Source organism: Lagenorhynchus albirostris, chromosome 20 (assembly GCF_949774975.1).
Source record: "Lagenorhynchus albirostris chromosome 20, mLagAlb1.1, whole genome shotgun sequence".
In the NCBI taxonomy this organism is placed as follows: Eukaryota; Metazoa; Chordata; class Mammalia; order Artiodactyla; family Delphinidae; genus Lagenorhynchus; species Lagenorhynchus albirostris.
This window is the reverse complement of record NC_083114.1, coordinates 958,818-977,749: the sequence shown is the minus strand read 5'-3', so window position 1 is coordinate 977,749 and position 18,932 is coordinate 958,818. Positions and strand designations below refer to the sequence as shown.

General features: G+C 58.5%; 3 protein-coding genes across 8 annotated transcripts in view; 2 read left to right on the top strand and 1 right to left on the bottom strand.

Annotated features, from left to right (window-relative positions):
- Window positions 1-2,470, top strand: part of PEMT (phosphatidylethanolamine N-methyltransferase) — a 46,429-nt gene extending 43,959 nt beyond the window's left edge. Inside the window, exons 6-7 of the mRNA XM_060135538.1 lie at window positions 1,843-1,917; window positions 2,215-2,470. Coding sequence (XP_059991521.1) covers window positions 1,843-1,917; window positions 2,215-2,272 — 133 coding nt within the window. The 3' untranslated portion in view covers window positions 2,273-2,470. The remainder of the gene's footprint in view (window positions 1-1,842; window positions 1,918-2,214) is intronic.
- A 134-nt stretch (window positions 2,471-2,604) lies between these two features.
- On the top strand, window positions 2,605-7,409 carry RASD1 (ras related dexamethasone induced 1). 2 transcript variants are annotated; one of them, XM_060135536.1, is made up of 3 exons: window positions 2,605-5,302; window positions 5,693-6,032; window positions 6,252-7,409. In XM_060135536.1, the coding sequence occupies exons 2-3, from the start codon at window positions 5,747-5,749 to the stop codon at window positions 6,794-6,796; spliced, it is 831 nt and encodes a 276-aa protein (XP_059991519.1). In that variant the 5' UTR covers window positions 2,605-5,302; window positions 5,693-5,746; the 3' UTR covers window positions 6,797-7,409. The 2 variants fall into 2 exon arrangements, with proteins under 2 accessions (XP_059991519.1, XP_059991520.1); XM_060135537.1 differs by lacking the exon at window positions 2,605-5,302 and having other exon boundaries at window positions 5,604-6,032.
- A 1,074-nt stretch (window positions 7,410-8,483) lies between these two features.
- On the bottom strand, window positions 8,484-17,389 carry MED9 (mediator complex subunit 9). Of its 5 annotated transcripts, none has more exons than XR_009537757.1 (3): window positions 17,113-17,389; window positions 9,560-10,089; window positions 8,484-8,675 (listed from the first exon to the last, which is right to left on the bottom strand). XR_009537757.1 is itself a non-coding variant. In XM_060135539.1 (3 exons), exons 1-3 carry the CDS (start codon window positions 17,331-17,333, stop codon window positions 8,510-8,512), a joined length of 564 nt encoding a protein of 187 aa, XP_059991522.1. In that variant the 5' UTR covers window positions 17,334-17,389; the 3' UTR covers window positions 8,484-8,509. The 5 variants fall into 5 exon arrangements, 4 of the variants coding, with proteins under 4 accessions (XP_059991522.1, XP_059991523.1, XP_059991526.1 ...); XM_060135539.1 differs by having other exon boundaries at window positions 9,913-10,089; XM_060135540.1 differs by having other exon boundaries at window positions 9,942-10,089.
- Window positions 17,390-18,932: the final 1,543 nt, after the last annotated feature.

Here is an 18,932-nt window from a genome sequence, read left to right as displayed (position 1 = left end):
CCCAGAGCATCTCCCACATGAGACTGGCAGGGTGAACCCCATGCAGGTCCCCCTGCAGCCTGCCCTGCTAGCACACCCAATGTTCCCTCCCACTTGGGTCTTTCCAAACCCAACTGGAGATGTCCCCTCCTCCAGGAAGTCCTCCCTGACCACATGCCCCCAACACACACACACACACACACTCACACACACTCACGTTCTTTCTCTGTGCTCAGACGGGGCCTCCAAGGGCAGAGCCACACACTGGGTCCTCTCTGTGCCCCAGCAGTGCCTGGCACCCAGAAGTGAGAGGTCGCTGCCTCCTCAGCGCTGTCAGGCCAGGCTCTCAGGAACACGTGAGGGATCCTAGGGGGGCCAGGCTCCCACAGACCCCTCAGGAGGACAGCAGCCATGCGGTGATGAGGAGGGGGCCTCGGCTGTGCTGGGGATGGAGCCCTCTGTCTGAGAGCTCATTAGAGACAGCGCCAGACGCTGACCCAGCAGGGCTGCCCCAGGCCTTCCGCAGCCCATCTGTCCCCGACCTGCGGCCCCACGGGTGGGCCTTCCGGGTACCCAAGCAACCAGGTGTGTGGGAGCCCCAGAAGGCCCAGAGCAGCAAGATTCTGGGGGCACCAGGAACCGGGCCTTCTGTCTCTGGGCCTGTCAGCCCGAGTGAGACGCACCCTCCCCAGTATGCACAGCCAGGTCCCTGGGACCAACCCCACCTGCCCTAGGCTCGGGGCCAGGCCTGGGCTCTGGCATGTGGGTCACTGTGGACCTCAGTTTCCTCATCTGCAGTGTGGGATGATCATCTCCACATAGGTTGTTAGGTGCGACACGTCTTGGAAGGTGGGAAACTTCACGTGGACGGAACGGAGAAGGGCCCATGTCGGGGCTGACCAGGCACCGGCTGCCCCGACCCTCGCCTCCGTAGAGCCTAGTTAACTCTGCTTCCCAGGCAGGGGCCGTCAGCCTTAGGGATACAGTGGCCACAGAGCCCTGGCCCTGAGGTCCCCTGGGGGGTCCAGCCTGCCCCTCCCCAGCACCTGGGCTGCCTGGCTGTGCGGGGGAAGCCCTGCGCACTCAGGAAACAGCACCAGGGCCAGTGAGCAGAGCCTCAGGAGGGCAGATCTCATTTCAGCCCCAAAGCATCTGTGGCCTTGGCATCTCCACGTGGCAGTGCCGAGGGCCAAGCGGCCCAGTCCGCCTCTCAAGCTTGATTTGAATGGAGCCCATGGAACGGGAGTTGGCGGTTTCGTAGGGGACACTTACCCTTCACTGTTGCTGGAGCCCCCAGATGGACAGTGTGATGTCCCAGCGGGAGGGGAGTGGGCAGGGCAGAGGGTCCCCAAAGGGTATTCGTGTGTCTTCGAGCCCCTGTGCCTCGGGGCCCCTGGCCTGGGGCTCACGTTCCCCTCTGGCTCCTGGGCTCCACCAGCCAGCTCAGCCACCTCTCTCCTCCCCGACTGTCTATGCGGGGGCTCAGCCCCCACAGCAGTCACCAGGAGAGAGCCCGTGAAGGGGCCCAAGGGACGCTCCGCCTGGCTTTGGCGGCCCTGGACCCACTTCTAGAAAACAGCCTGAGAACATCACCTCTGGTGGGCAAGGAGAGCGTCTTTTGCCCCGGGACAGCCTCCTGTGCAGAAGACACGCTGACCACTCAAGTGATTTGGGGAGGCCAGCCATTCCGTCCTCCCCACATCACTGTTCTGAGCTCCTGACCGGGGCTGGAGGCCTGTGGACAAGGAGCCAGGCCTGGACGGGCAGTGGCGAGCTAGTCCCCGGGTCAGGGCCTGGACCGTGGAACCCCGGTCCGAGAGAAGGCTGGACCCGGGCCTGCCCCTGACCCGCGTTTCCCCGCAGGCACGCCAGCCCCGCCGGCCTGCTGCTGACCACGGTGGTGGCGCTCACCTACACGGTCGCCATCCTGTACGAGGAGTGAGTAGGCGCCGTCTCGGGCCAGGGCTGCCGTGTACCGTCCGCGTCACCTGCACCAGCCCTGCCTCTCCCTCCAAGGCCTTTCCTGGGGCCTGGGCAGCTGGCCACGCCGAGTCACCGTCAGGGTGGCAGACGAGCAGCTGAGAGCAGGCACAGGGTGGCCCGGGTGCCGGGCAGGTGGTGCTGGACCCTCCTGCTCCCACACGGACCCCTCACCCTGTCCACGCCGGGTGGGGGGCCTGGGTGGCAGCGTCAACCTCGACGCCAGCTGAGTGAGCCTCTCTCCCACCCCCGCAGGCCCTTCACCGCTGAGATCTACCGGCAGAAAGCCTCCCAGGCCCACAAGAGGAGCTGACGGACCGCGGCCACTCCGTGGGGGTCCCCACCTCGGGCTTGCCCCGAGCACACGCCCCTCGAGGGGAGGGGGAGAGCGGTGCCTGGCCTGGGCCGTCCAGTGCCTTGGAAACGTGGCTTGGGGGCCTGGAAGGTGCCGTGTGGCCCCAGAGCCCCCTGCCACCCACCACATCCTGACCAATAAAGGCGCCTGACCCCAGCCCCTCCTTGGTCTCTGTCTGTCCAGGCCAGGGAGGGGCAGGCTGGGGTCTGGGAGGGGGTCCGTGAGCCAGGAGCGGCGCCGCCATCCACGCCGAATGGGGGGGACTAGCCCAGGCCTTTGGGCCTCCTGTGCCACCAGCCTCACCCCACTTCTGCCCCTTGGGGGGGGCCAGCGGGACCGGCCCTGCCTCGGCTTCCTGGGTCGGAAGCACTGGGCCCTCCCCCATCCCCCTGCTAAACCTGGTGTCTCTGGGTACTGACCTTTCTCTCCTGATCCCTCGTGGACCTCGTGTGGCCACAAGGAGCAGCTGTGGGGCCATCCGGGGCCGGTTGCCGGGCCTGACCACAGAGCCACAGGGACGGGGCAGGACCCGCATTTGGGCCCGGCCTCCCTTGCACAGCCCCCAGCCCTCCAAGGGCACAGAACTCGCCTTTCCTCCCTTCAGGATGGCAGACGGGTGTACTCTGTGTGCGCCTGGCCCTGAGCCTTGCGTTCTCACCTGTGAAGTGGCTGCCACAGCCGTGCCCGCCCTGGGCACCGGAGCTGCTGGGCCCCCACCCCGCCATGGAGCGCCTCAAGGGTGCCCTTTGGTGTCTGGGCTCCAGAGGTCTCCGGGCTCGAGGGGCCACAGGAGGCACAGAGGCTGATCTTACCCAACGCCTCTGCTCACATACCTTCAGGGACAGGAAGCTCACCCCTCCGCGGGCACCGCTCCACACACATCCTCCCTAGCCTTCAAGGACATGCTGGCCCCCATGGCCTAAGCCCTCCCTCTGTCAGGGCAAGACCAAGCACCTCCGGGCCTCTGACCCGCGGGTCACGCCGCCGTGAGGGGTGGGCCCGGAGTGGGGAGGGTCAGCTGTGATGGGAGCAGCCCGCAGCTGAGGAGGGAACTGCCGAGGAAGCGAGGTCAGAGGGGAAACCCAGCTCCGTTCAGCCCTGCCCTCTTCGTCAGGTGCGGCTGTGGGCCGGGGTGACACAGGACCCTCTGGGCGAGGAGCCGCTGGGGGTGGGCTCGGGCGGCAGGCTGGCGCTCAGCGCAGCGTCCATCCACACGCCCCCTGACGTGGCCTGCCCGGCACTCCTCAATACGGCTTTCAAGAACCTTCTCAACCACTCTGTGCTAGCAGACCAGGCTGTGGTGGACACTTCCTGCCTTGGGCTCCAGCTGTCCGACCCCAGCCCACCCCCAACGTTTGGGTTCCCCATTCCACTCGGAGCTGGAAAATCGCTTCATTGCAAGGAAATGATACAGGCAGGCGCTCAAGCATAGGAAGAGAGATCACTGGTAACATCGTAAACCTGGACAACCTAGAACTAATGCAATGGTGGGAGGGAGGGGGCACACTTTGGGGAAAGAACGACAGGTGTGCTCAGGGCCTAATGAACTTGGCTGACCTGGGAGAACAAGTCTTAGAACCCGGCATCTGTGGGTGGGGATGGGCCCAGGTGCCAGGAATCGAAGGTTGAGAACCCAGGCTGGGCTCAGTACCCACCACTGTCACCAGCTGGAAGGGGCCGGACCTGGGGTCGGGGGAGGGAGGCTCTGACCCTAGGCTGGGTCCTGGCCCACTGACCACCCCAGGGAGAGCTGTGTTCAAACCCTGGACCCTGCAGTTACTAGCTGTGGGCCCTGGGCAAGTCACTTCCCTTGCCTCAGTTTCTCTACCTGTAAAATGGAGAGAGTAATAGTTCCCACCCCTCACGGGTGCCGCGAGGAAGGACTTAAGAACAATGCCTGGCATGGAATACGTGGAATAAACACTCTCCTGGCCCCCCTGCAGAGGGTGTGAGATTCTGCTGGAATCCTCGTCATAGAGGGCTGGCCGAGAAGCCCATGAGAGTCTAGAGGCCCTGTGTAAACAGCTAGGGGTGCGGGCTGGCACCCCAGCATTGCCCACAGCTCCGACCTGCGTGGATGCGTGGATGGGTGGGTGGCAACAGCTAACAGCCCTGGCTTTCTCCCAAATCAGAGTGCCTCGCCTGTCACCACGGGGAGCGATGGCTTTTCCATGAGCTCCAGGCCAGAGCTGGCCAGCTCCGGCAGCCTCTTCCCCAGCCTTTCGGCAGCAGCCCACTCCTGGTTACTGATCTACCTGCTGCCCCCGCCCCCCGGCTTGTCCTGCAGCCTCGTGGGTCATTTGCTATTGTTGTTATTACTAGGTCCTGCCCCTACACTGTTCGCAAGTTCTCAGCCAGTCAGAGCCAGACCGCCATCTTCCAGAAGAGGAACCCGAGGTCCAAAGAAGGCCGGAGACTGCTGTGATGCCCACACAGCATTCAGGCTCACTCTGGCTTCGAGACCAGCTCCCCCAACTATAAAAATGGGAATGTTGGCCCACGGGACTCCAGAGGCACAAAATGCTATGGGGAGGGGAGGGGACATTGGCCTCAGACTGACTAAGGGCAAACCTCTGGTCCTTCCAGTCTCCGACAGGAAGATGACGGGACAGCCTCTGGCTGAAAACCCCTGCCAGGATCCAGCGGATCTTTGGTTGGGAGAAAGGAGCTGAGCCTGCAGTAGAACGCGGGGTCGGGACGCTCTGGCTGCGCTGACTCCAGCCCTGAGCGTGGCGCTCACGGCTCCCCGTTCCGGCGGCGGGGCCTCTGCTGCGCTCTGGCGGCCGGAGCGCGAGGCGCCCACCTCGCGCTGGCACGGCCGCCCGGGAGCAAAACCCTTCTGGGACGCGAAGGGGCCTACGCTGGGCCAGTTCGCAGAGCTGGCGAGAAGATGGGCGGAGCCCGGACGCGGTGCCTAGCACCAGGCAAGCACATGCCATCACGCTGCCCAGTGTCGTTATTCTCTGGCGAAGCTGCGTCCCAAAGAAAGTGAGTGTGTGCGCGTGTGAGTGCTGCGGTGGCAGGGGAGTGGGGGGTTCTTTGCCCCAGGCCAGAGGCACAGCCGGGACTGTGTCCCCGACGCCCTTAGGGCCGCTGAGCCCCGCGCAGCGGAGAAGCGAAGGGTCCGCGCGCCCGTAGCCGCAGGCAGACCCTGTACCGTTTCCTTCCCGAGCCCCGCGGGCGGGAACGGGCAGCGGCCCGCGGAGGTGGAGGGAGCGCGCGGTGGGGCCCGCGAGCGTGCGCACCGTGACGCGCAGAGGCTGGGCGGGCGCGGGGCGGGGCGGCCACGCGGGCTGCATATAAGGGCAGTCGCCGGGCGCTGAGAGGCAGAGGTTTCGTCCCGAGCTCGAGCCGCGCCGCTCTGTCCCGTTCCCCCAGCCACAGTCGGCTCGTCTCGCGGCCCCGCGCCCGCCCCCGCGGTCCCTCTGCTCAATGAAATTGGCCGCGATGATCAAGAAGATGTGCCAGAGCGACTCGGAACCGAGTATCCCGGCCAAGAACTGCTACCGCATGGTGGTCCTTGGCTCGTCCAAGGTGGGCAAGACGGCCATCGTGTCGCGCTTCCTCACTGGCCGCTTCGAGGACGCCTACACGCCCACCATCGAGGACTTCCACCGCAAGTTTTACTGCATCCGCGGCGAGATCTACCAGCTCGACATCCTCGACACGTCCGGCAACCACCCCTTCCCCGCCATGCGGCGCCTCTCCATCCTCACTGGTGAGCCGGGACGGCCGGACAGCGGGCAGGGGAGGGAGCGCGCCGCCGCAGTGCCGGGGACCCCTCGTCCCCGGACGCCTGGGCTGGAGGCGCGGCCGCGGAGAGTTCGGCGCGACCCTCGCGGCGGCCGGAGCCCCGGCGTCGGGAGGCCCCGAAGTCAGCCCGCTTAAGTTGTCCCCTGGCGGCTGCCCTCACCCTCTCCTTTTCTGCTCCCCGTAGGAGACGTGTTCATCCTGGTGTTCAGCCTGGACAACCGCGACTCCTTCGAGGAGGTGCAGAGGCTCAAGCGGCAGATCCTCGACACCAAATCTTGCCTCAAGAACAAAACCAAGGAGAACGTGGACGTGCCCCTGGTCATCTGTGGCAACAAAGGGGACCGGGACTTCCACCGCGAGGTGGAGCAGCGCGAGATCGAGCAGCTGGTGGGCGCCGACCCCCAGCGCTGCGCCTACTTCGAGATCTCGGCCAAGAGGAACAGCCGCCTGGACCAGATGTTCCACGCGCTCTTCGCCATGGCCAACCTGCCGCGCGAGATGAGCCCGGACCTGCACCGCCGGGTATCGGCGCAGCACTGCGAGGCGCTGCACAAGAAGGCGCTGCGGGGCAAGAGGCTGCGGCGAGCGGGCGGCGACCAGGACGACGCCTTCGGCATCTTGGCGCCCTGGGCGCGCAGGCCGAGCGTGCACAGCGATCTCATGTACATCCGCGAGAAGGCCAGCGGCGGCGGCCAGACCAAGGACAAGGAACGCTGCGTTATCAGCTAGGAACTCCCGCCCCGCGCGGACGCAGAGCCTCAGAAGACCCTCTTGTCCAAGAGTCCAGTGTCCGGGCCGTGCGTCCCGAGCCGCGTGCGGGCGCGCGCGGACGGGCGTCTTCCTTCCCAGCACTCCAGCCTGTTCACTGGGGAGACTCAAAGAAACCGAGAAGGGACCATTATCTGCTCCGGAAGGAAAGAGAGCTAGCTGAGCCCGGGCTCCCCCCACGTCCGATCCCCCGTAAGCGCCCGCTAGCCCCACCCGCCCAGCAGAGGTTGAATTTGCCTTGTTTCTCACAAAGACCTAAGAATGGGGGTGGGAATGGGAGTTAATCAGCCACCACTGGGCTTTCAGAAATGGGTCCTGCCAGCTGGAGGGCCAGGACAAAACGGGGCATTATCTGTGATTGGGGGTTGCCATGACAGCTGGACTGCAACTGAGGGCGGGGTCCGGTCTAGGGAGTGCCTTGTTTACATGTGTGTGCAACTGCACAAAGCAAAACACAGAACTTGCACTTTATGGTAGTTCTGGTGTCACCACCTGACGTGAACAAAACCTTACCTTTGAAGTTAGTCTTGTTACTGGTTTTTTAATGTAAAATAAAATAACTTAAAATGGAAAACCATGCTTCCTCTGCTTTTAGAAATAGGGGGAAGGGTGAGAAGGGAGAGGCGGGTTTCTACTTCTGTGGAATTAGACTCCCCTTCCCCAGAGCTGGAAAATAATCCTGGCTTTCTGAACACAGCTCCAGCCCTCCTGGGAGAAAAGGCTCCACAAAAGCTCCAGCTGACTGGATGCCTTTCCGCTTGGGGAGCCACTCCTCAGAACGCCAGGACAAAAACAAAGCACTTCAGGGTCCTTCCTAGAGATGCACCTTTCCAGCTGTTTACCTGCCTAGGTTGCCCACTAGCCCAGCCCCAAGGGCCTCCGGGACCGGCCGGCGCCGTCCTATACTCAGCACAGGCCCAGGGCAACAAAGCGTCACCAAACCTGGAACCCGCAGACGGTTCAAGGGGTCCCTCGGGCCCTCTTCTGTGCAGGACCCTCATCCTGAGTCGGCTTCAGGCTCTGCCACGTAGCCACCTGGATCCAGTCACAATGAGCGGCCCCGGCCCCTCCGGCTCCAGGAAGCGCTCGCCACCCACGTGGGGTCCAGCACCCCCTCTCCCAGCAGTTGAAGGCACCCAGTCCCAACTCGGGACCCAGCTCTCTCCGCCACTAGTAACTGTGCACGCCTGGGGCAAGTGACGCCTGCCAAGCCCCAAACTCTCTGCCCGTGAAATAGAGAGCAGACGCCTCTGCTTGGGGTTGCTGTGAGGGCCACGGGCGACGTCTTACATGGTGCCCACCAACAGGCATCCAAGTGAGGTGTCAATGCTGTCCCGGGGAGGGCTTTCAACCGTTCTGGGGGGCTGCCCCCCACCAGGGCCCAACCCACCTCTGAGAGGAGGAATGGCAGCCCCGGGGGCCCCCGGGCCAGCTGCACCCTGGGGATGGATGCCACTCCCGGGAGGGTCAGCCCATGTTCACGATGGTCTAGCTGATGTGGCCATGTGTGCTGGGGGCTGGCGCGGGGGCACAGAGTGGAGGTGCCCACAGTTCCTTCTGTCTCCTCCGAGCAAAGCAGAGGTTTTCCTCTCCACTATCCAAAGGGGAGGTCCTACTGTGAATTTCTCAGTACAAACCCAAGACGTCCTGACAGCAGAGCACAAGTTCTTTTAATCACACGCTTGAAAAGTGCCACAAGTCACAACTCTGGAGCACAGGAGAGGCCCATGAGGAGCCCGTGTCCGCCGCAGCCTTCCGGGAGAGCCCGGCCGCCTGGTGTTTCTGAGCTTCGTGTCCCACAGTATTTGGTCGGAGCCTTAAAACCGGCCCACACACTACTCTGAAACGTCAAGAAAATAACTGATTCAGTTGATAACAGCCCCATGGTAGAGCTGGACTAACAGGTGACACCCACTTAAATTCAGAGCCTGCGCCTCTGGGCAAGGCCGCTGAAACCTGACACCCCCCTGCACGCCTGACATGGACAGAACCCCTGCTCAAAACATCTTCAACCTACATTCCTGCCAACTGGCAGGCAGCTGTTAAGCCCCCGACTCGGTCAGCACAGGTTATGAGCCCGTTTGTCCCGCATCCTTCAGAGGCGAAGGAAAGAGATGCTCTTACCTCAGTCTGGTCACACTAACACAACGTCCGTCTAGGTGAAACAAAGGTGTTTATAAGCATCTATGAACCAGGCCTTGGCTGCACGACTGCCAGGTGAGTTCTCCCCACCCCGAGGGGCTCTGAGTGGCGAGCACATCATGGCCGCCTGTTTGCGCACAGTGAGGCCAGAGGGGAAGCCGCGCTAAACCAGGAACGGGACTCTGAGAAGCTGGAAGGGGTCTGTTCACCTGGAGACCACGTGGCCTGAGGCGGTCTGGCCATTCTTGGGCATGAAATGGCTAAACGAGCTGCCTGAAGGTGACAAGGGACAGAGGAGCAAGAGCCTCTGCCACCCACCCACACGTGGGAGGCAGAAACCTGGAGGCGGGGCTGCCGGCAGGGCCCTGGGTGGGCAGCCCACGGATGGTGACACCCACCCCTCAAACACAGAAGGAAACAAATATTCCAGAGCAAAAAGCCACCCTCAAGTCTTTAGGAACCGTGCCGTTCTCCCAAGGCCTTTTTCTATCCTAAACCCTCGCCATGTGAGTGCAGGCCTAACTGTCCAGTGGACTCCACGCACCCTGCTGCTCACTCAACACTGGCTACCTGGATACCCACCACCTGGGCCGGGAGCGGAGGGGAGGGGCAGAGGGCAGCTGCCTCCCTTCCCCGGGATCTGCCAGCCCAGCCTGAAGGCCGTGCCGTGGCCCCGCCCCTCCGGCCTCAGGAGCCCTCCTCCATCCGGCGGCACGCACACAGTCATTATGCATCTGGACCGTGGGGACAGTACACAAGGACGCCCAGGGAGGCCAGCACGCACACCGCTCCGCGGTCAGGGCCACGTTCAGCTAAGCAGGCAGTGCCAGAGACCCCCTCCACAGGGCTGGAAGACAGGAGGCCCGTGCCCGCCTCGTCCCGCAGGCCAGTTCATCTACTCCTTGGGGATCTCGAACATGCACAGGCTCTTGTACTTCTGCAGGAGCTCGTTCTTGGTCCGGACCTGCTCGCGGAGGCGGTGCAGCTGCTGCTGCTGCCGCTCGGGGCTCAGGTGGATGCCAGGCATGGCGCCGACCACCTTGCGCATCTCCTGGAACTTGGTCCTGAGGGCGTTCAGGTCCTGCTGGACATCAGGGCTGTCCTTGTCCATGCTGCGGAGGCAGAGGGCAGGTGTTAGCACCATCAGCCCAGACAGCTCCATCCTCGCATCCCCACGTCAGAACGCCTGTTGCCTGTGTCCCCGGCTGGGCTGGGCTGTGCGCCCGGGGGACGGGGCGGGTTCTTGCCTGTGCAGCCGTAGTGCAGGCGGCACCCCAGCCCCCAGCAGGTGCCCGCCGGACGCTGAGCCCTCCAGCAGAGCTGCTTCCCCAGCCCGGGCCATGGGCGCTGCACACACTGAGGCAACATTTGCTGCAAGAGTGGACGCCTGGCAAATAAGTTCCTAAGTGTCTGCTGAATGAATGAAAAACTCTTACCAATGTCATGTAACAAACGGCAAGTAACTCTTGCTGAAATACCACATTTCTAATTTGAGACATTCCAGGCCACTCAGGAGACTATCAACGAGCAAAAGATAATTTTAGCTGATGTTCAGATGCTTGAACCTGTTTACATCCTAATTTCCACAGAGCTATTCATAAATTTTAAACTAGTTACAAGCTACTGGAAAATTTTCAGCAGGTACCCGTCCTCTCCCACCACACTCGTGTAAATTCCTCGCCTTCCGGTCACGCTCATTTTAAAGGCAGGATCGTACTCTTCACCTCACAGCTATTATTAGCTGCCCAGAGATCCATGCTCCCTGTCATGACTAAATTAAAAGCAAACAACAAGAACAAAAACCTTCACCTACGATCAAAGAAACGGCCTGTCAGTTGCTCCTATAAATTTTTTAAAAGTTAGTAGATGGATGGATGAGCTTTTGAAAACAAGGCAGTTGAGACTAAAATCTAAAAGCTGATTCACAGGCTGTTTTCAAAGTCACCCACTGAGTAGCGTGAGAGGGGAAAACTGTCAATGATCGTTTATTTTTTTTAATAAACGTTCATCCCTGATGGGAAATTTCAACCCAGATGGTGCCAGTTCATGTTTCTTATTAATCATTTCTCTGCTTACGCAGACAGAATCTCCATCTTTCCTGGCGATCCGCCGGTTACAGCTCATTCCTGACAAATGAGATGCACCAGGCCTGCTCACTATTTATCAATAGCTTGAACTTGGAAGCAAGATTTGGAGAATCAATAGTTTATTCTAGGGAATGAATGGCCAACCAAACATTTCCTCTTGCCATCTGAGGCCCTCAATTTGCACACACCATCAGTGGTACACCTTACCCCAGCTTCGAGGGAGCACCTTATATTCTAATTCTTTTATGTCTCAGCTCAGATCTACAACCCTGGACAGACACCACTTGGGCTTCTGAAATCATTCCACTTGGATGGCATATGTGCTAACACATCGTTACGAATTTAAGTCCCAAGGGAGTTTTGAAATTAAAATATAGTTTTAAGAAAACTGATTTACATCACACAAGTCTCAAAGGACAAGGTAAAAACAAACAAAAATATATAAAATAAAAATTAGGTAAATAACAGGGTCCTACTGTATAATACAGAGAAGTATATCCAGTATCCTATGATAAACCATAATGGAAAAGAATATTAAAAAAATGTACATATATGTGTAACTGAATCACTGCTGTACAGCAGAAATCAACACAACATTGTAAATCAACTAGACTTCAATAAAAAAATGCAAAAAAAAAAAAAAAAGGGAGGGGAGGAAATTAGGAGCCATTTATAAAGCCCACCCGGAGGGAAGCTGAGCTGGGAGGCGGCTGCGCAAGCTTCTCGGGCTGCCTGAGGCGGAGGCAGCGGGACCCTGACTCCAGCCGAGAGAAGAGATGGCCTGGGTACCAGGGAGCAAGCGGGAGCTCCAGGGGGCCCGCCTCTGTGGCCAGTGCTGGTCGGCACCTGACTCAGAAGGAAACAAAGGAGACCAGGCTGGTTGGAGAAGCACAAAATCCACAAACCAGGGCAAGGTGAGGGCGCTCAGGACACCACCGCGTGGCTCGAGTGACGGGCCACTTCCTGCCGGTCCTCTGGGCAGGCCCGGGTGATGCGTGGCGGCGCCCGGTGGGAGACACGGGCTCGGGCACACCACACAGTTCTAGCGGGTAAGCCTAAGAACGATGCTTCACTTGCAGGTGCAAACTGGCGTCAGCTGGGCAGGTGTGTCCACTGGTGACTCAGAAGCAGAAGGAACCACCAGGTCACTGAAGTCACGTCCTCCCAAATCCGAGAGGCATTTCTTTGATCTCTTGGTGGCATCCGACTCGGGAAAGAAATGGGAAACTATTTCTTCCTCCTCAAAACCTCCGACCCCCTCGGCCCCATGTCCCCACACCCCCAATGTCCTCCTCGCCGACCGGCCCTGGGACCAGTCTTCTCCCCACACTAACGTCAGTGGCTGGCATCTTTCTAAAATAGTAGGGCCTTTAAGTTACGACAGTTACAGGGCTTGAGGCAAAAGAATGTTTAATGACAGACAACCAAGGCTTACAAAAGGGAAGTCCCTCTAATCCCTTGTCCCAGGTAAGCTCTGTTAACACGTGGTGCGTATTGTTTAATATCTCTTCAAGATAGTCAGTAGCACACAAACACACACATACTTTTCAGTTTGTTTTGACAAATGTGGCCACACTCCACACACGGTTCTGATTCTCGCTTTCTTCATGTAGAATGCACCCTGGGTGTCTGTCCGTGCTAAGATGTACACGATTATACGGCTAGATGACTTGGCTGTTGATAGGTATGCGCGTGTTTGCAACTGATCGCCTGCAATCCAAACGGCGATGACATCCCACACCTACACCCCTGTGTGCCGTGTGCCCCACCGCCCCCTGCCCCCCCAGCCACTCCACCTGCCACCCCCCTCAGGGCACCCCTGCACCTCTTCCCGCTATTCCTGTGGACCCAGTCCTTTCCCCCTTCTAAAACCCTCTGTCCCATCTAGCTCTACAAAACCCAGGCCTGAGCTCAAAAACTTCAGATGGCTCCTCGGCTCCCAGACAAGTTCACACTCTGTGTGTTTGTGTGCGTGTGTGTGTACGCACAACCTCAGGACCACCCACAAACAGTCTCCGACCTCCTGGGCTCCGTGCTCTCCTCCCAAGAGAGAATTCCTTCAAACAGCCTACCAACAATCCCTATCTGGGCACTTGGCCTTTTCACTCGGATTCAGCAAAGAAGAAGACAAGGAAGGGCAGAGCTGCTGCAGGTGAGTCGTGGGGTCACCTCCTGGCCATCAGGACCCAAGGCCAGGCCGCGGCTGGCGGGTTGCTGGGCGGACTGGAACCGGCACATGTGTGGGAAGAGGCCCTGCGGGCTTGGGGTCCTGCTGACCGGCCTCGATGACCCCTGGGCCAGCTCCAGCCTCGCGTCCCAAGTGAAGGTGAAGGCCGACCCAGCGTGAGGCCCCCCAACCCTCCTCTGCCACGTCCAGCATGCCCGGGGGGACCTGCAAAGGTTTAAGTACCCGTGGTGACGGGTAATTCCACTAAGTGAGACCAGCCTGACAACCACGACTCCCTCCCTACATTGGATTTATGCTCCAGCTCCACCAAACCAACCGCGGACCCCCCACGGGTCAGGGATGTTTCTCGGCAGCCTGTCCTACCCCACCCACCTCCCCTCCCTTTCATACTTCTAGACATGCAGCTGGCATCTCCCCCAACAAGGCTTCTGACCCTTCCAGGCTCCACGAGGCCTCCTCCCCCTCACAGCCCTGACCCTCAGTAGCCTAGCAGCTCAAACAAATGCCGAGACACAGTGTTTAAAATCAGATCCCAGCCTTTCCTCAGGCTCACAGCACCTCCCTTCTCTCTGTGCGCATTGGATTTCCACTCTGCTGCTCAGTCCCGTCCTTTTTACTTGGGGTTTTCTTTCTTTTTTTTTTTTTTTTGCGGTATGCGGGCCTCTCACTGTTGTGGCCTCTCCCGTTGCGGAGCACAGGTTCCGGACGCGCAGGCTCAGCGGCCACGGCTCACGGGACCAGACGCTCCGCGGCATGTGGGATCCTCCCGGACCGGGGCACGAACCCGTGTCCCCTGCATCGGCAGGCAGACTCTCAACCACTGCGCCACCAGGGAAGCCCCTACTTGGGGTTTTCTTCTCATGCTTAGTGGCTTTGGCTGTCCAACCACATATTTAAGATTTAAGAGTAAACACTATTTGGGTTACATGTATAATACACTGCTTCCACCATGCTGAGTGAAGGAAGAAAAAGATGTAACCTTACAATAAGGAAAATGCTGATTATTACAATTTGGATCAGATGGGGAGGGGGAAGCTGAAGGCAACAGAAAATATAACTGTTTTATATCCCTTAGTAAAAAAATGGGGTATAAATAAATACTGAAGAATATTAAAAACCCAAACAGTGAAACACTAAAAGGCTGAGTGGAAACTCTTGAGTATGAGTGATGATCTACTTTCTTACAATGAACTAAGTTCAATGTCTCTGGGGTTGTGTGTCGGGATCGGACACCCGGGAGAGTCTGTTTTCTTTGGCTGCCAGTCTAGAAGCCGGGGGTGGGGGTGGTGAAGGCGGTGGCTGGGTCTCAACACCCAGTCTGTGGACTTGCTCTCAGCCCTCTCCTCAGGACGGCTCCCTTCCCTCAGGTCCTGCAGTGCGCCTGGTGTCCCCCAGTCCAGACACTCTCCAGCTGACTCTTTCCTAAAAACAACCTTGGGAAAGTGTGCGCCTTTACTTGTCTGCTGAGGTGGAAGGGTCGTCACTGTGTGCTTGCATCAGGGAGCGGACTGAGGGGGTCCATGTCCAAAAGGCCTTTCAGGTAATCCTCCTGCTCTAAGTCCCCCTTCACCAGGGGTCCCTGGCAGTGCCATCTCCTGGGATTTGGAGGGGGCCACGGCCAAAGGCAGCTGCTCCGGGCTGCTCCTGGCACTGGGAGGTGGACTGGCCCTTGGCCATCGCTTTGTGGCAATCATCTCCTCTCCCGTCCTCTTCGGGTTTATGCTTTAAAACCAGTCTTCACTGTGCTTTCAGAGGGAACAAACACATGTGGCCAACCCGCCACCTTTCACAGGAGGATGCTCTTGAGACTCCTCACAACAACCTTATGACTTAAGTATTACTAGTCCCCGTTCACAAGAGAAAAAGAGGCTCAGAGCAGCTGTTTCACCAAGGTCAGTACATCATAAAGCTATCATTTGAACCCACCATTTGAAGTTCATTATTATTATTATTCACATATTAGAGATAAAAAAATTAAGGTCTAGAAAGGCTACGTATTTACTAAGATTACAAGGCAAGCAAGCGTCAGCGGGCAGACCCGAATTCAAGGCTATCTGACTTCAAAGCCCATGTTCTCTCTCGTGTACGTTACTTCTCGATCTCTGAGTCCAGCCCAACCCAACTGCTCTATCAGCGTGCAAGAATATACACCATGTATTTTCATTTTTCCATATTTTCCCTAAAACCAGAATAAGTATATTTGGGTTGATCTGGATAACGCTTTTATAATCAAGCACTGCCCTGGGATTGCAGGGTCTGCATTTGCGTTTGTGTTTGCTATGTCACTGCAGCCTAGAAGTGCTACTTGATGATCACAGGCTCATGAGGACAGACCGGTCTGCCTTACTCGATAAACAGTATGTTCGCACCAAGTGAAGCCAGATGAAGTCAATGTCTACTGTGAGAACAAATGCTTTGCAGCTGTTTAAAAAGCGGTGGAGGGACTTCCCTGATGACGCAGTGGTTAATAATCCGCCTGCCAATGCAGGGAACACGGGTTCAATCCCTGGTCCAGGAAGATCCCACATGCCGCGGAGCAACTAGGCCCATGCGCCACAACTACTGAGCCCGCGCGCCACAACTACTGAAGCCTGCGTGCCTAGAAGCCCGTGCTCTGCAATGAGAAGCCACTGCAATAAGAAGCCTACGCACCACAACGAAGAGCGGCCCCTGCTCACAGCAACTAGAGAAAGCCCGCGTGCAGCAACGAAGACCCAACCCAACCAAAAAATAAAAAAAGCAAAACCCAGCTGGGGGCTTCCCTGGTGGCGCAGTGGTTGAGAGTCCGCCTGTCGATGCAGGGGACGCGGGTTCGTGCCCCGGTCCGGGAAGATCCCACATGCCTCGAAGCGGCTGGGCCCGTGAGCCATGGCCGCTGAGCCTGCGCGTCCGGAGCCTGTGCTCCACAACGGGAGAGGCCACAACAGTGAGAGGCCCGCGTACCACAAAAACAAACAAACAAACAAACAAACAAGCTGGGCCAGTAACAATATTTTCATGTTGTGAGTAGCAATTCCATTTCAGCAAAACATCCAGGACCACAACTGATGTTCACCTGAATGTTACTGTAAAAGTAACTTTGTTGTAATTTACTTTGTTTTGGTTTTTAATGGCTGAATAAAAATTTTAAGCCCAGGGGTTTACACTTTGTTTATCATAAATAACGGTAAAAAAATAATTTGGGCAAATGTGGGGATTGGGAAGATTTTGGGTGTGTGTGTGTGTGTGTGTGTGTGTGTGTGTGTGTGTGTGTTTCTTCTAAGGGTCAGTTTGAAAAATTAGGTAACCTGAAGACTGGCCAAAAGGAGACAATCACCCCGTGACACCATGTTAGGGCACCGTAAGCGCTGGCAGACGGCCAGCACCCGTTTCCTGTAATGTTCCCATCATCACCCCTATAATCTCTTTGCATTATGGGTTATTCTCTCTCACGACGTTTTCCCTTCTAACTGGTTACCAACGTGGGGGTGAAAAGTCTGCCCTTTCACCTGTACACCCCACAGCACTTAGCAGTGTGCCACACACGTAATATGATACACATCTGTTGGATCTGTTGGGAAAGACGCCGAAGTGAGTACTATACCCCTAATGACAGGTGAGAAAACAGGCTCAGAGAAGCCTGACTGGCTTCAGGCCACCAGGCTGCACACGAGTGGTCTGACCGTAGCGGGGCCTGCCAGCACGGGGCCTGGCAACTCCCAGGGCCAGAGTCTGCTGAACTCTTGGGACGACTGGGGGTGGTCTCGGCGAGGCCGCTCCCCTCCGGGTCGGCCTCCTCCTTTGTACCGCGGGGCGCCCCCGGAGCTCGGAAACGTGACTGGCAGCGGGGGTCTTGCGGGCTGACCCCCCTCGAGCCTTACCATTTGATGATGTTGTGAACCAGTGGGAGGAAGGAGCAGTTCTCCTCCGCCTTCACGCCGGCCGGTGACGGAGGCCTCGGCGGCGGTTGCGGCTGCGGCGCGGAGACCGGCGGCGGCGGCTGCGGAGGCGGCAGGGGCTTCGTCTCGGGCAGCGGCGGCTCTGCGGGTGGCTGCAGCGCATCCTCGGCCTGCCGGCCGACAGACACCCCCACAGAAGCCATGGCGCCCGGGACCCACGGAGCCGGTTAACGGGGCCGGCGGCCGAGCGCGCCGGAAGTGTCTCGGACTCTGTACGTCACCACTGTGCGCCGCGGGGGCGGGACCTGGAGGGAGGCTGTGAGATCGCGCGCCAGGGCGCGGGGCGGGGACCAGGGCGTGGGGCGGGGCCAGGGCGCGGGGCGGGGCCAGGGCCGTCGTTACTAGGCAACAGGCGGCTGGAGCGTCCGGGTTGGCCTGGATTTGGCTGTGCCTGAGACAACTAAAATTTTCAATAGTCAGAAATAGGCGTACTTCAGGAATAACATCTTATTTCTATTCACGTTACAAAGAGGGTCCAAAAGCAACCAGTACAAGAAGACTTGAGATAAATAAGGCCTCGCGAAGAGGGGACAGCACCTGCCGGGCACCTGCAGGTGTCAGACCCTGGGCCCGCGAGCGTGGAGAATCCGAGGGGAAGGGCCCAGGGTTCCCACCTGCGCAGAAGCCTACAGGGGAGAGGCCCTGAGCCTGCCCTAAGGACGCAGAAACAAAGAAATTGCGAGGGCCTAATAACTGAACACTTAATTATTATCATAATTATATTATCACTTATCTTCTGGACGACACACGCTGTGCTAACTGTGGGGGTGGGGGTGGGAGGCTGTCTCAACTTCAACACGAGCGGGGATTGCCGAAGGGTATTAGTGCCAGGAATAAACATCGTATCCGAGGGGGAAGTCAACGTCAGGTATTCTCCGTACCTGTGGGCCAACTCCTTAAGCCCCTGGGTGTCAGTGTGCTCACCTCTAAAATCTTCTTGAGTTCAGGGTCATGACAGAGCTAAACTACTCTCCAACTTCAGACACGTGGCTGATCTCTGAAGGTGTCCTTGGCATGAGCTCTCACTCCCTGCTGTCTTAGGCCAAAGTGGGGACTTCTCCTGGGTTTGTGGTTACGCTGCCCAAAACGAGTCCTCCCGAGCCATGATGTGGGGCTGTGTGATACGTTTCTGGACAATGGGGACATGCATCCTAAGCTTGGCTAGGAAAGCCCTGCCCTTCCTCAGCGGCTTTGGAGAGGCAAGGGGTCCACAGTCATTGGCAAGAGCACTTAAGAGCAAGGTGGCTGGTCCCAGGGAAAGCCTCAACAGTGATATTTTCAGATGCATCTGGAGGCGTCTGTGGAGGCAGGTCCTAGGGGAGGAAGAGTGTTGAAGGAAGTGGGGAGGTCGGAGGGTGTGCTGAGGGGCGCTTTGGTAGCGGGCCTCCACACAGCTTTCTTGTAAGTACTGCCCAGGGCACCCCACAGGGCGAGCGCGGGGAGAGGGTGGCCTGCTAACCATGGGCCTCTCCCCCAGGGGGAAAGTTCAGGGGTCCTGGTGGAGAACAAGGAGGAAGGTCCTGCTGGGACAGGACTAGATGGGCTTGAAGAGACTGCACCCCGTTGGAGTCATCTGGGGAGATAATGACGGTATAATAATAGTAATTACCACAACTACTGTGGATCAAAAATAGGTACAAGGAACAGAGCGCAGTCATCTCATTTAATCCACAAAAAAGCTCTGGAAGGTAGATGTTAGTATCACCATTTTATAGATGGTAGATTCTGGCCCCAGGGTCACA